The sequence below is a fragment of the Vigna unguiculata genome, chromosome 2, assembly GCF_037176805.1.
Source record: "Vigna unguiculata cultivar grain cowpea cultivar isolate G323 ecotype 2 chromosome 2, ASM3717680v1, whole genome shotgun sequence".
Taxonomy (NCBI): Eukaryota; Viridiplantae; Streptophyta; class Magnoliopsida; order Fabales; family Fabaceae; genus Vigna; species Vigna unguiculata.
The window spans coordinates 28,112,464-28,128,368 of record NC_140793.1 but is presented as its reverse complement, the minus strand read 5'-3'; the positions used below and the strand labels follow the sequence as shown (position 1 = coordinate 28,128,368).

Sequence of the window (15,905 nt, the reverse complement as noted above, 5' to 3'; positions counted from 1 at the left end):
TACAATACTACCAAGACCCTAACTTTTTCTTTGTCAAGTCCTTTTTCATCATTCTTTTTTCTGCTCCTAATTTTAGTTTTTCACCCAAACATGTGAGAATAAAAAAGATTTTTTATTTTTTTTTATTTTTGTGTTTGAGAGAGACTATTTGGAGATGACTATTCTTATTTATTGGTAGATTACGACCCCACCTTTTATTTGTCATGGCCAACCTTTTCCTGATGGAACTTGGATAAAATAATTGTGGAATCAATGTTTCTATAGAATATTCAATCATATATGCTTTATAAATATTCCATAAGTGTTTTTTTTAATTTTAGAAAAAAAATTATTAAAACAATTAATTATATAATAATTTCATACCCAATTACTGTCTGTTCATATAAAATTGAAGTAAAGTAAAATAAATTCTTAACTTGGATGCTGTAATTATATTAATTGTATACCAAAGAGATCATACCAAAGTAGAGGCATACCATGAAGATAGAATTCTAAAAGGAGACCCCATGTCTCCATCATCAAACAGGAAACTAAATTCATGCCAAACCCTAAAAAAAAACCTGTAAAACCTAGGGTAACCCAAACCTAGAGAGAACTTTCAAAAGGTGTGTTGGTATAAGGAGAATTATAAGTTACGACACACACTCTCACTCTTAAAGGGTATGTTTGTTTCTAGTCATGGTGGTACCGTCTATGTTGTTGTGGAAGGATGAATTTGCAATTAACACTTCCGTTTGGATCTATGATTGTGAAAAAATTTGAGAGTGCAAATTTCCGTGAGAGGGAGGTAGATGCATCCGTTCATTATGCCAAGATTCAAGAGTGTTTCCTGTTCATTTTATGCAAAATAACGAAAATGTCCTCATTTCAATTTGAAAAAATGTTTTTTTTTCCTTGTCTGCAAGCAGTAAATTCCCTTATGCCTTGTATGTGGACTAATTTTAATTTGTTTTCTATGACTTAATTATACAATTTTCACTAAACCAACATCACTTATATTAATAACACTAATAATAGCAACAACAATAATTAATATATCCATCTATCCAAAATTAATATAAGAAAATATGTATAATAATTATAATAATAAATTCAGTTAAATTTTACTTTTTATTATAAATAAAAAATTCAATTTTATTTTAATTTAATTTCCATTACTTACAATTTTCTTTCTATAGTTCTATTTATTTTTTCAATTTTTTTTTATATTTCTCATTTTCTTTTTTGTATATGATATTTTTTGACAATTCAGTCTCTTTCATCTCTTCTTCTTTCTTATAATGAAAATTATGAAACATTGTAGTAATTTGTGTTATATATCTTTCAAAATTTATGAAAGAAGAACATTTATGAACTTATTTACTAAAAATATATTACTATAATCTACCATACGAAAATGTCTCATTAACAACTAATTTTATAGATCAAAAGTTATTCGTCATTATAGTGATCAATTTAGATACCAATTTATAATCTAACAAAATTATTGGTTATTAAAATAATACCATTATGAATAAAAAATTATAATTGGTCTCTAATTTTGTTTATAAAATTTAGCAACCAAAGAAAATTAGTCACTAAACATTAGCTAATAAGGTTTCTGCTACCAAAGGAATTCATTTCTAAATTAGTCTCTAATTAATAGTGACCAATTATAAATTTTTATTTATAATAGTGAATATTTTAGTAACCAATAATTTTTTATTTTGTAAATTTGTATATAGATTGATCACTATACTGACTAACAACTTTTTACCACTAATATTGATTGTTACGAAATATTTTCTCATAGTGATCATTTATGTCACATCAAAGAAGTAATATAAGAATCAACATTATATTGTTTTTGACTTTTATAGCTACCAATGTAATTACTCTTAACCATAACAAGAGAATGTTGAAATGTTTTAATGTTCTTCACATTTTGAATCACTTTTTGGACTTGAACTTTCTTCACAACTTAGCAGAGAACATTCATCAAAAGTCACATTCGTACTCACAAATTACTATTTATGTACAATAGTAAGAGTTTGAATAATTTCACTTTCAATCCATTGGAGATGCCAAAATGAGTTATAACATGTGAACTGACCTTGTCCACCACGAGTTTGAGCTGAGTTGGGTTGAAAAAATAGAGTGATTTTTAAATGTAAGTCAAATTGAACTTGAATCACTTAACATACAAGTTAAACATGTTTGAGCCAGATTGAAGGTGAGTTGATCCAATGCTTTATTAGTTTTTCATATAAATTTTCACAATTTTTTTATTATAATCTCTTATTACTTATAATAATGTAGGTTGACAATTAATTTATTTGAATGTGTTTAATAATGTTTTAATAGTTTGGATATTTGATTTATTTGTTTGCTAAGTTATGTAGTTTCAACTACTATCTTTATAAAAATGTTTAGTAAAATAGGTTACACTTTTATTGTACGCGCAAAAGACCTCTGACATTTGCCACCCCTCCACCTCCCACAAACCTATTTATATTCCAAGCCTTAACACTGTTCATCACACTTAAAGGTTGGGGGACTGGTATACTACACCTAGGCGGCCTAACACAACACACCAACACTTCTCATCCTTTGCCGCTATAGATACACCGACACAGGCTGGGGGACTGGTGTACTACACCTAGGCGGCCTAACCTAACTATAACCATGAGATCCGCCTACATAACCCCTCAAGGATGCAAACAATCATCATGTATGTTGAACAAGCGAGAGTAAGCGGCCTAAGCCGCTAACTTAAGAAAATCAAACAAGAACTTGATAGACCTAAAACACTACTAACCAGGCCCTTAGGGCCCACAATAATCAAACTGTAGGGCCTGGGCCCATCTGTGGGCCAATCAAAAGCCCAACCTACGACGTGGTTAGACATAAATAATCTATAAATATACATGGATCTCACGAATTAAAGGTACACATTCATTAATCCCTTAATCACGAGATTTGACTTTCTTGAGAATTCTTTGTTGACTTGAGCGTCGTAGCCTTCTCCACAGGTAACCCCTCTTGGGTTCAAATTGGTCCAAGCCGAGACACCAGCAGATAATATATGTCAACTGGAAGGAAGCCTACTGAGAAGATTGCGGATTGAAGTAAGGTAACACTTATGTCTGACATCTCTTATTTGTTCTCCGCAGGAACACCATTGTTTTCGAGATATTATTATATTGAACAACAAAACACCTTTAACATCAAACAATTTATTGGTTTACCAAATCACACCTTAATATAGGAGTATTGAAACCATTAGTTGTATATGAAGATTGATTGCCAAAGAAGGATGTTGTGCTGGAAAATCTCAATCTAATGTTTTTAATCCAATCTAGAACAAGACAATATACTCCTTGCTCTCTCTAATGGGATGTTATTCATCCTTTTAGTTACCCTATTATTTTGTGAAGCATAAGGACAACATAATGTCTAACAATGCCTTAATCTTTGTAGAAGTTGTTGAATTCTTTAAAGCTGCTGAAATAAAATAAACACAAGAAAACATATAAACAACTCTCTCATGTCCTTTGACCCCAATTACACTCACACAACGTTCTTATTACAAGAGTATAAGAAATAAGAAAGAGAAAGAATAGTCAAATACAAGCTTGGAGTTTCTTTGAATCCGGGCAAAAAACATCATGGACTTAGAATCCATTATCCTAAGCGATGTGAGACTTTTCAAGACATATTATTTTTATCAGCCCAACATTAATTGTTGTAAGTTGCACAATTTGTCCCGTGACGGAGGCCAGGTGGGTCAAGTCATAATCCAAGTAGAATTCTTAGTAGGACAATTATTGAGGGGGAGATTGTTGCAAGTTGTATCAATTGTTCATGGGTAGAGACCAAGTAGGCCAGGTCACAAAAGTGACGCTGAGACTTGTGTTACACTCTTAAGTAAAATGAGTTACGTCCTATATATATATATATATATATATCATTTGAATTATTTCTGTTTACTTTTTCAATTATAAAATATAATTAAAAGTAATATAGAAATATATATATATATATATCTTTTATTTTTAAAATACAAAGGTAAAATAAAATATAAAAGATATATATGTGATGGAGATATTTTTTTAATATATTATTATTATATGGTTTTAAAGCCACATCACTTTTGAATTGATGTGTGGGTTGTCAATCCCACGAAGCACCAGAGAGAAAGACAATTTACAGGTGGAATGCAGACTTTTGTGTCGTCCACAAAATTATAAGAAAAACAAGACAAAACAAAAATAATTGTGAAAATCAAGATGAAGCAGGTCCTACTTTACCCCACCCCCCACTATTCTTTTTGTTATACAACTATAATCTTAAATTCTTTAAAATTATTTCCGTACAGATAAAATAAAATGTTTATTGTGGTAAATATAATTAATATTTACTATTTATCAACTAAGATTATTTAATGAAAGATATTAAACCTCTTAACCAGGTGTTTTTTAATATTCATTAAGATAACACTTGTCTAAAATTAGATTGAAATATATTTTAATACTTCAGTTATTATTAAATATAAGACTCAGTTGCTTAATTCATCGGGGTTAAACAATGCTAATTCAATTGATAACAATAAATATGTATTAATTTTTTAAAATTATCCTTATATGTAATATTTTTTTTTCTAAAACTCTCTTTTAAATAAAAGTATTTTGATATAAAAGTAATCCATAGGATACGCATTTAAGACTCATAGCTCTTAAAACAACACTATCTTTAAGTTTGGTGGTGTAATGATAAGGGAGTATTTGAATTTGGTAATTCGATATAACTTGTTTAAAGAAATTACTTTAAAAGAAGTTAATAGTGTGGAAGAATTATGTATTAATAATAAAAAAAATAATTAGTAAATAAATTTATATTAAAGCAGTAAAAAAGAACGCGGCGTGTTTACGAAAAACTCGGTGTGGGCGTTTGGGTTTCGCGGAAGGCTCGCACTTGCTCACTCTCAGTTAGTCCTCTCGAAACGAAACACTACTAAAATTCACCCTAAATGCACTCCAAATAAATTCGAAACCCAAATGCATTCTCTCTTGTTGGGTAGCAGCTAGCTTTCTGTGTTTATCCCCTTTTCTCTTCCTTTTTTCTCTCCACTTCTGCCTTCTCAATCCAACCCAATTTCAATTCTCCAAACGCCAAACCCCAATCACTACTACTCCATCACCAACATCATCAACAACAACTCAGCGTCAGCGAGTGGATGAATCTCTGGACGGACGATAACTCCTCTGTTATGGAGGCTTTCATGTCCTCCTCCGATCTCTCCTCCATATGGCCTCCACCAGCGCCGCCGCAATCCGCCGCCGTCTTCAACCAGGACACGCTCCAGCACCGCCTCCAGGCCCTCATCGAGGGCGCCAGGGAGAGCTGGACCTACGCTATCTTTTGGCAGTCCTCTTACGACTATTCAGGCTCTACGCTCCTTGGCTGGGGCGACGGTTACTACAAAGGCGACGATGACAAGGCCAAGGCCAAGGCCAAAGCTAAAGCCACCTCCGCCGCCGAGCAGGACCACCGCAAGAAGGTCCTCCGCGAGCTCAACTCCCTCATCTCCGGCTCTTCCGCCACCGCCTCCGACGACGTAGACGAGGAGGTCACAGACACCGAGTGGTTCTTCCTTGTCTCCATGACCCAGTCCTTCGTCAACGGCGCCGGCTTGCCCGGCCAGGCCTTCTTCAATTCCAACCCCGTCTGGGTCACCGGCTGCGACCGCCTCTCCGCCTCCCCCTGCGAGAGAGCCCGCCAAGGACAAGTCTTTGGCCTCCAAACCCTAGTCTGCATACCCTCCGCAAACGGCGTCGTTGAGCTGGGGTCTACCGAGTTAATTTACCAGAACCCGGATCTGATGAACAAGGTCAAGGTGCTCTTCAATTTTAGCAACAACAACTTCGATATGGGTTCTTCTTGGCCTGCTAACAGCGCCGATCAAGGAGAAAACGACCCCTCCACGCTCTGGCTCAACGATCCTGAAGTTAGGGATTCCATTAACACTGTCGCAGCTACCCCTTCTGTATCCGTTTCTGTTCCCCCTCATAACAGTACTCACGGGATTTCAAAGACGATGCAGTTGGAGAGTTCTATTCAAACCCCCGGTTCCAGTACCTTAACCGAAACCCCAAGCTCTATCCACGCTGTTCCACAGAACCAGAGCGTGTTCTCCAGAGAATTGAACTTCTCTGAGTACGGTTTTGACCCCAAGAGTGCCAATACTAACAATCAGAATTCCTTGAAGCCCGAATCCTGCGAGATTCTCAGCTTCAGCGATAGCAAGAGAACCTCTTACGGCGGCGGGGGCGGGGGCGGGGGCGTCAATGGTAATTCCAATTCAAATTCAAATTTCTTCTCTGGTCAATCACCGTTTGTTGCTGTTGCGGATGATAACAACAATAACAACAACGGGAAGCGAAGGTCACCGAATTCGCGAGGCAGCAACGACGACGGAATGCTTTCGTTCACCTCCCGCGCGATTCTTCCGGCCACTAATTTGAAGTCTGCCGGTGGCGGCGATTCCGACCACTCGGATCTGGAAGCGTCAGTGGTAAAGGACCCTGTTGTGGAGCCGGAGAAGCGTCCCCGGAAGAGAGGGCGGAAGCCGGCGAACGGAAGAGAGGAACCGTTGAACCACGTGGAAGCGGAGAGGCAGAGGAGGGAGAAACTGAATCAGAGGTTCTACGCGCTTCGTGCTGTGGTTCCCAACGTGTCCAAGATGGACAAAGCGTCGCTTCTCGGTGATGCAATATCTTACATAACGGAGCTGAAGTCCAAGCTTCAAACTCTGGAATCAGATAAAGATGGGTTGCAGAAGCAACTTGAAGGAGTGAAGAAGGAACTCGAGAAATCAAGCGACAACGTTTCTTCTAATCATATGAAACACGCGGGTAATAGTAACATTAAGTCGTCGAATCAGGCGTTGATTGACTTGGACATCGACGTTAAGATTATTGGATGGGACGCGATGATAAGGATCCAATGCAGCAAGAAGAACCACCCCGCGGCGAGGTTGATGGCGGCGCTGATGGAGTTGGACTTGGACGTTCACCACGCCAGCGTGTCGGTAGTTAACGATTTGATGATCCAGCAAGCGACGGTGAAGATGGGGAGTAGGTTTTACACGCAGGAGCAGCTTCGTTCGGCCCTGTCGGCTAAGGTTGGGGATGTACGATGATAACGGGTGTGCACTTTGCGGCGTTGAGTTGAGTTGAGATTATATGAATTGTGGTTATGCATGTTAGCTAGCTAGCTAGCTCTGTGTAAGTTGTGCTGCTCTGGGATATTTTAAGCCTTCCCGGTAGCTGTTTCTGTAAAATAATGATAATGTCTTTTCTTTTTGGGTAGTAGCTCAGTATGAATTTTGAGATAATCAAGTTGGGAAGCTTCATGGAGTTGTAGAACCAGCTAGGCACAATTCTCACCAAATCTGTGGGTGGAGGAGTGGAGATAGGAGCCAAGTAAAATAGGGTATTTTTACTGTCTAGATCATGTATATATTAATAATCATAAATGTGAACGAACATCATGCAAGTTCTCAATATTCTTATTCTTCATCTTACGAGTTTCACTCCCGGTCATGGCTGCCATTCCAGTTTTTGGTTGTTTGTTTCGGCCTTTTTCAAGAGATCGTAAGTTAAAGCTATTCTTTTTCAAGAGAGCATGTCTACCTTTTACAGTGTTTTGAAGAATATTTTAATTTTTGTTGATATCATGGAGTCGTTGTGCTTTTGCTGTTTGATCTATCATGGGAACAAGGTGAATTTTGTGTTGATGGGTGTGATTGAGCTGATAGCTTTTGATAGCTTGGTTGTCATTGGAACCAAAATTTCCCTGCAGCTTTGAGTTGATGTTCCTTTAAGCCATGTGAAAAATGCATACCAACAGAAATAAGGTCGTGCTTCTCTGTCTTTTCTTTTTGAGCGTCTACATCTATGCTACGTTTTGAAGTTTTTGACTTGCTCGCGCTGTATTAGATCCTCTCTTATTTTTTTCCATCTGGTTAGCGATTTTCCTGATCAGGTATTCTGCTAACTAATGTTCTGACCCTACTACCAACTTTGACAATGAAAATGTCTACCGACATGCATGGTAGAATCGAGGGGAATAAATGGGTATCGAATGCTACTTTAGTCCCAAGTTGTCTGTGTACGAGGCTATGACATATATGTGTTTGTGGAATCTGAATCGGTGCTAATGCACGGGAATAGCCAGAAGTTCACCCTTAGAAAGAGACCCAAATGAATGACTCTTTCTCTTAAGCTGCATTAAAAAACATGGAATTTGTTTCATTTAGCAACTATTTTTGCTATGTTAAACTTAAATGGTTATAAATGGGGTTTATAGCAGTATGGGTATGTACTTGTGCACAGTTCAACTTTTTGGCATTTCAGGAATCATGGGATACAAGCAGAATTGGATAAAAATATATTTTTAAGTAAAACTTACTACTTCTAAACATCCGAGAAGCTTTAACTGTTATAAGTTATTGTTCCATTCAATTGAATTGTATGTGTAGTAATTATGGAATTCTCAACTTAAACAAGCAAATAAATCCATCCCAACTTAACTTAAAACACACTTCACAACTGTAAATTTTACAGTTCTTTGGTAATGATATTGGAATAGTTGTAAAATCCAGGATTTCCTTTTGATGACCTAGAAAAGGGAAAAAAAGTGATAAATGCTTTTTGAACACAAGTGTACAAAACGTTGAAGCAAAAAGTTATCCATCTGGCTTTGACAAAACCAAACAGAGACAAGATGCATGATACAATTCCGTATGGATACTCAACAACCGAACCGCTATACGTCTATCATTGGAATTGTACAGTTGGTTTTGAAGGGTTGGAATAACAACTCAGCAATGGGTTCCTTTATGTTTCTTCCTTCTAATAATTAATTTTCCAAAATTTCTTAAATCATCATGAGTTCTACCAAACTTCTAGGGTTTCAATTTAAGCCACTCCTATCATACCAAATATTTTAAAAAAACTAGTGTACATTTTGTATCATTTTTCCCATTAGTAAGTTTCCTAGTGACAAATTTTGGAATTAGGTATATAAAAAAAAATTATTAATTTTAAAACATTATATATTAAAATTGAAGGAGTAGAATGTAGAGATATGCTAGGGGAGGATGGGAAGTAGATAGTGGTAGCTGTCTGCAGAAAAATGGAAAGATAAGCTATCCTCATCAATGTTCAGTGAAATACACACAAAAATACAAATGTTCTCACCATTTGATTACTAAATTAATTTATCTTTCAGGATTATAAATGAATAGATGCCATTGTCAAGCAAGGGAAATTTTCATTAGCTGATGCAAAAGATTGCGTGTTCCGGAGAAAATTGAGGTGCTTCGTTTTTTCCCTTTTTTGTTCATTTAATATGATGAGATTGAGGTGTATCATATTTAATTTATGTGGGGTTCAATTTGGTTTGTGTTGATCCAAGCTGAATGATTAAAGTTAGTTGAACTGGTAAGAGCAGGTTACAATATGTTAATATTATAAACACAGTGACCATAAAATATAACATTACAAGTAGGACAGAAAATGACCAAGATAAAAATTCAGGTACATTATTGTTTTCTGTGTTTATCATGGTCTTCTCCAATCGGAGGCATTTGCACAAAGACTAATGTCGGATTACATCACCAGGAAATCTTTCAAGTGTAATGACTTGATGAGAATTGTCCCAATACCACTTTTAAGATTATCGAGTGCATGCAATCAATGGGTAGTGCCACCACAATTATTATAAAGTTGATTATCACATGTGAGCAAACACAAAGCTAGAAAAAGTGTCCAGTGACTAATTATTATAAAGAATAGAAGTTATGTGATAATCTGGTAGGCATTTGCAACGTACACCACAATAATGCAAATTAACATTCCGACTATTCTGAATTTGGAGTCGAATAGCAAATTGTGTGATAGGCACAATGGTCCATTTGATTACCGGTGGAATATAATATGGCTGAATTACAAAGTCTCATGCTTCTTAACGCTAAAATTTGGAGTTGTGTGGTTATAGATTCAAAGACCGATCTTATCACTGATAGATCTAATGATTGATTGAATTATTGATAAGATAAGAAACATGATCTTAGAAACATCGAAGGAAATGAGACTTAAGTCATTTGGAAACAAATGAGTGATGATAATCCCACCTTAGTGAGTGGAGATTATGTGAATAAAGTTTATATGGTTAAAAATAAGTCACTTGTTAGTTCTAATAACACTAAATTTATTTTAAATCAACTAAGTCCATTTTTATAGTGTGTGTATGTGAAAGTACTAGAGACTGCATTATTGAGAGGTTAAACTTTGTAATTAGAATTCTATTTAGGGTGATGATTTTAGTTTAAACAAAGTTTTTTGTGATTTTCATATCACTTACGGGTGGTGTATGATTTGTAGCATACACTTGATGAAATCATTTATATGAGTGTCGAGAGAGGTTGTTTGTATAAGATTTTGACATGATTTGTAAGCACTCATGTGCATAACCTAATAAGCACAACATAACAATACGAACAAGAATTGGGGGGGGGGGGGGGGGTGTATTTCGATTGATAAACCACTAACACACATAAAGTTTCTTTGGTTCATATAACCATTTACATAAACTATTATGTGTGTTAAGTTTATCAATATATGATTGATTCATATAACTTGTTATACCAACTCTAATGCATTACATATTTTATGAGACCCAGAAATTTTCTACTTTTATTCTTTCTATCCTTTAACTTTTTGATATATGTGGGGGTTGTTGTAAATTATTGTATTTCAAAGTTAAAGGTACCCCACATTTTAGGAGTGAGTTTAAACTGTGCATTTGCTTGTTTTCAAAAAGTGACCATCCTTTGACTTGTTCACCCCACAACAAATATTTGTCTATGAATGAAGGGGGTTATTCATTGCTAAAGATTGGGATCCTTCTTGCCAATTCTGAATCCTTGGAAATATCTAAAAAGTTTCTGTTATATCCCGAAGAATTTGCACATACAACGCAGGTAAATCTTTAAGGGCGATGATTCTACACATATCAAAAAATCATATAATTCGTCTTCTTGTCAGATTTTACAACAAGTTTATCTTAACTAAGTTCGTTGGATTTACCGTTTTGTCTCTTATTAGATTATTTTTATTTTCACGCTTGATGTCCTGAATGTAAGAAGAAAATATATTAAACATCTCACATTAAATACAAATATGACTAAATTAAAATATTTAAATGAATCAAATTAGTACTAATAGTTATGAACCCATCTATTTACTTTTTCTAGTAAATTAAATCCTCGAGTTCAATTAATAATTTAAATGAGTTTCTTTAGTTAAAAAATATATAAAAAGTAATTAAGAAACAATAGATTAGATGAGAGAGACAATGTTAATATATCTATAAATATAAACAACTTATCAACTCCAAATTTGGTAATTTCACTTTCCAAAAAGAAAAATCAATCAATTAGTTTTAGAAAACAAATTAGGTTAAGTAAACTCTTTTTAATCAATTTCTTAAAAAATCCTATCTGTTGCAATCTAACACAAATTAGTTAGACTAAAACAAGTTGGATATGAGACTACCACAACAACTAATAAGACATTTATTAAATGATTAGATATTTATTATTAAAGGAATGCTTATACTTTCAAATTAACTATTTTTAATATACACTCTTTATTCTTAATTGAAATTGAAATTTCTGTACAAGTCTCACTATTTTCAAAATTAAATACATGGAACAAAGAATAAGACTTCAGTTGCAATTTAGTAGACCAAATAAATTCTCATAGGAGAAATTGTATTGCGAAAATAGGGTTATATAATTATATACATTCTTCATGTGTGATACATAACTTGAATTTCTGGTTAGGTGCTTCCATGTGTTGAAAGCATCAACACATGGCTCTTTAATAACTAGTACGTAATAAGAGTTGTTCAATGTTTAATGTGAATAAAATTTTGAGAAACCTTAATTATTTAAATAAAATCACTAAATGATGGACTGTAGAGTGTAGATGACAAAGCACAAAAAGAAGAACAACCGACAAGAATTCAAATGACTACCCTTTACATTCATATTAAATCCAAATCTAGTCTATGAGTACACATTTGATAGAATAATAAACATGAAGGATTAAAAAAACAATCTCATGTAAAATAAAAAAGATTAATAAGGTAAATAAACAATAAATTGAAAAATAGAAATCTTAATATTTTTCCGTATGATAGACAACCTGATTTTTTTATACATAATATTATAATTAATGGTCAAAAGTGTCGATCGATTTTATCAAATCCTCTATAAATATTCAGAGAACAATTAATAAGTCTAAATCTAATTAATGTGTGTATAGCTAATTTCCTATGGAAGTTGGCCAAATTAGTTAGGCTTTTGTTTAAGTTTGTCACGGCATATTTAGCGTGCTTGGAAATAATTCACACTAAAATTCATATAAAGTTTTATATGATATTTGCGAAAACTATACCTAATGATTTATATGACACGTTCATCAAAATTCTAAACACCCACTTAGTCTATTTAAAAATATATTTCATTTTGATGTTTTAAATAAGTCTATGGATACACATCATAAATAAGTTTAGAGACTTCTGTATTAATAAACTTGAAACTCAAAAGAGCAGAAGATTAAAGTAATTAAAATCATTTATATTTTTACATATTTACATTCAATCAAATATTGATATTTGGTTACTTGACTTATAATTTAAGGAGAGATTGGAGAATTCCATTATTAAGAAAATAATAATGGTAATTTTTAATTTAAGTAATGATAATAATTTTTAGATTTTTTATATTAGCGTGAAACATTAATTTATGTTGTGTGTATCATATTGACTATTTATAAAAATGATAAAAAATAGAGTGTAATATAATGTCCCGGTAAGACATACCCACAATTATTAAGAGAACTGTAATTGTATTTTTTTTTTATAGATTACATAAGCGTTAAATAGTTTTTCAATTATATATTTTATTATATATTTGTTATAATTAGATATCAAATAAGTTACTTTAATATTGGTTAATAATTATTATATATTTACATCTTCATTCTTATGATATGTTAAAATTTAGGGTTAAATATGTTTTTATCCCTTGATTTTCAGTAAATTTTAGAATTAATCCATTTCAAAACTTTAAACCAATTTAGTTTTCATTTTTTGAAATACGCAAATTTAGTCATTTTAATCAAATTTTGCTAAGTTTATTTGACATTTTAAGCGTGTTTCATATTAGTATTTGACTTAACATTAAAACAAAAATGTGTCAAATAGTATAAACAACTCAAATACAATCGTGAAGTGCGTACGAAACATCAAATAAAACTAACAAAGTTTAATTAAAAAAACTAAATTCACGTATTTCGAAAGAAAAAAGACTAAATTTGTCTAAAATTTTAAAACAAACTAATTTCAAAATTCAGAGTTAAGGGACAAAAACATATTTAACCCTAAAAATTTATATCGTGAATAGATTACTTCAAGTTGTATTATACTTGTGCTATATAACATTTTACTTGTATTATACTTCAAAATACATCAAAGACTATCTAAGAATCTCCGCAAATAATTTAAAATTTCCATGATAACACGTGAATTTTGAGCAAATTTAAAAAAGTGGACTGAAAATAACTTTTTTAACCGGAGAATTAAAACATTGAACCTGTGTAATTTACATCACATCAAAAATTAGTTTTGTATAATGAATGATTGATTTGAAAGAAACCGTTTATTGGAGAAGAATTGATTCTAAATTAAAGAAGTGGAGCAGAGCATATGACATGCCACCAAATGTGGCACTTAATTAAGTATTTGTTTTAACAACAGCTCAATAAAATCCACAAACAAGTTGGTTTTGTCATTACAGTGCTGACATCCCATGGACCCATGGAAAACTGATTCATACCTGTTCTTGTCTTCCTGCTACATTCCACTTATATTCTTTAATATCAAAATCAAGTTTTAGCCACATTTTTTTAATAATATGATGATTTCGGAGTTGGCTATAAAATAACTATCCTCTATTGTTACATGAGACATCAATATTCATGTGGTGGAAGTTAAATGAATAGAATTACAATCGAATTTGAACAGTTAAGCTTTTAAATAAAAATAAATAAATTATTTTATTTGTCTCAATTTTTTTAAAAAAAAATATATAAAGTAAGTCTCTTTATTTTTTTTTTCTCCATTAGCTTTCTATTTTGGAAAAATTCGAGGTAATTAAAAGAAAAAAAAATAAAAAAATCACGTGCTGATATGTGACACATAATTAACGTAGTTAATCTATTAATGAAAATAACCTAATTGTAACAAATTTTTTAAAACATGGACCTAATTGAGACAAAAAAATGAAACCTATTTGAAATTTTTTTACGAAAAATGGAGACTAATAAAATAATTTAATCTAAAAACAATTGTATCCTAATTGATAGTTTTTATCTGATGGTAAGCGTTTAATCAAGAGATCAACTTTCATAATGACACATGAAGACCTTATCCCCTAATTATATATATTTATATAAATTAGTATATAATTTAAATTATTTTTTAATTTAAATATATTTTTAATATATTTGATATCTCTAAAATTTTATACATCTGTATTTTGATACTCTTAAAATATTTGTTGAAAATCTCTCCTTCGCTCAATCAACACTCATCTTTATTACTTTTCATGTCATGATAAATAAAATTACATGATCATTGCCTTCAAAAAAATTATTAGAAATAAATTTAAAATCTCTCATTTTTTAAATTCTAAAGATACATTAAATTGTTTTATCAATAATAATATTTGTAATCTATTATTTTTGTTAGAATTTGATAAGTAATTATCTATAAATAGGTAACATTCACCATTGATGTTTTATGAACAGTCGGGTAGTTTATGTCTAAAAGAAACTAATTATTTTTTATGAAAATTATATTTATGACAAAAAATGACTATATTGTTATATGATTTATTACACTTTCAGGCTTTGATCTGGGAGAGAGAATGAGGATGAATTTGTGCGAATAGATATGTGTGTTTTTTTTGTGGATTTAGAAGATAAAGTGAATGAATTTAATAATGAATTTTATGAGAGTTGGTGAATGATTTGAGTAATATGATAGATAAAATAAAAAATTATAATAGATCAAAATTAAAAATTACTAAAATACTCTTATAAATATATGAAGTAATTTTTAAATTAGTCAAAATTTAAAAATTTAAAAACTATTATTTGATAAATTTTAAAAATTTAATAAAAATTTAATTTATATTAAATTAGTATTATTATTTTTATAAAAAATATATTACTTATAATAATTATTAATAATTTATTTTATTATTAATAATTATTATATAGATAAATTTTATTATTATTTATTATTATGTCTAATTACTATATATTATTTATTATCATTATATATATATATATATATATATATATATTAAAAATAATAATTATATACATAATTAATTATTACATACTATTATTATTAATTATTGTATTGTATATGTTATTATTATTAATGATTATACTGTTATGTAACCGGTTACTATAAAATTAAAATAAAATAATAATAATAATATATAATATATAATTTTTAATAATATATATAAATATTTGAAGAAAAGAAAAAAAAATGTATATTATGATGAATATTTGAAACATCGTGAATAGTAGTAAAGTACAGAGAGGATGAGGTTATAACTGTAAAAACATTGTTTATTATTGTAAATCTTCGCAGTTTATGAGGAATGGATTTTGTATACTATTTCACAAATTCATTCTTCATTTTCTCTTAAATTATTGCAGAAGAACTTGACAAAAATTAACTATCTATCCACACAAACGAGTGAATTTGAAGATCCT

At 31.6% G+C, this 15,905-nt stretch overlaps 1 protein-coding gene across 1 annotated transcript; it reads left to right on the top strand.

Moving 5' to 3' along the window:
• Positions 1-5,022: 5,022 nt before the first annotated feature.
• LOC114169516 (transcription factor MYC2-like) lies at positions 5,023-7,546 on the top strand. Its single transcript, XM_028054703.2, has one exon. The coding sequence runs from the start codon at positions 5,216-5,218 to the stop codon at positions 7,178-7,180; it is 1,965 nt and encodes a 654-aa protein (XP_027910504.1). The 5' UTR covers positions 5,023-5,215; the 3' UTR covers positions 7,181-7,546.
• The last annotated feature ends 8,359 nt before the right edge of the window (positions 7,547-15,905 follow it).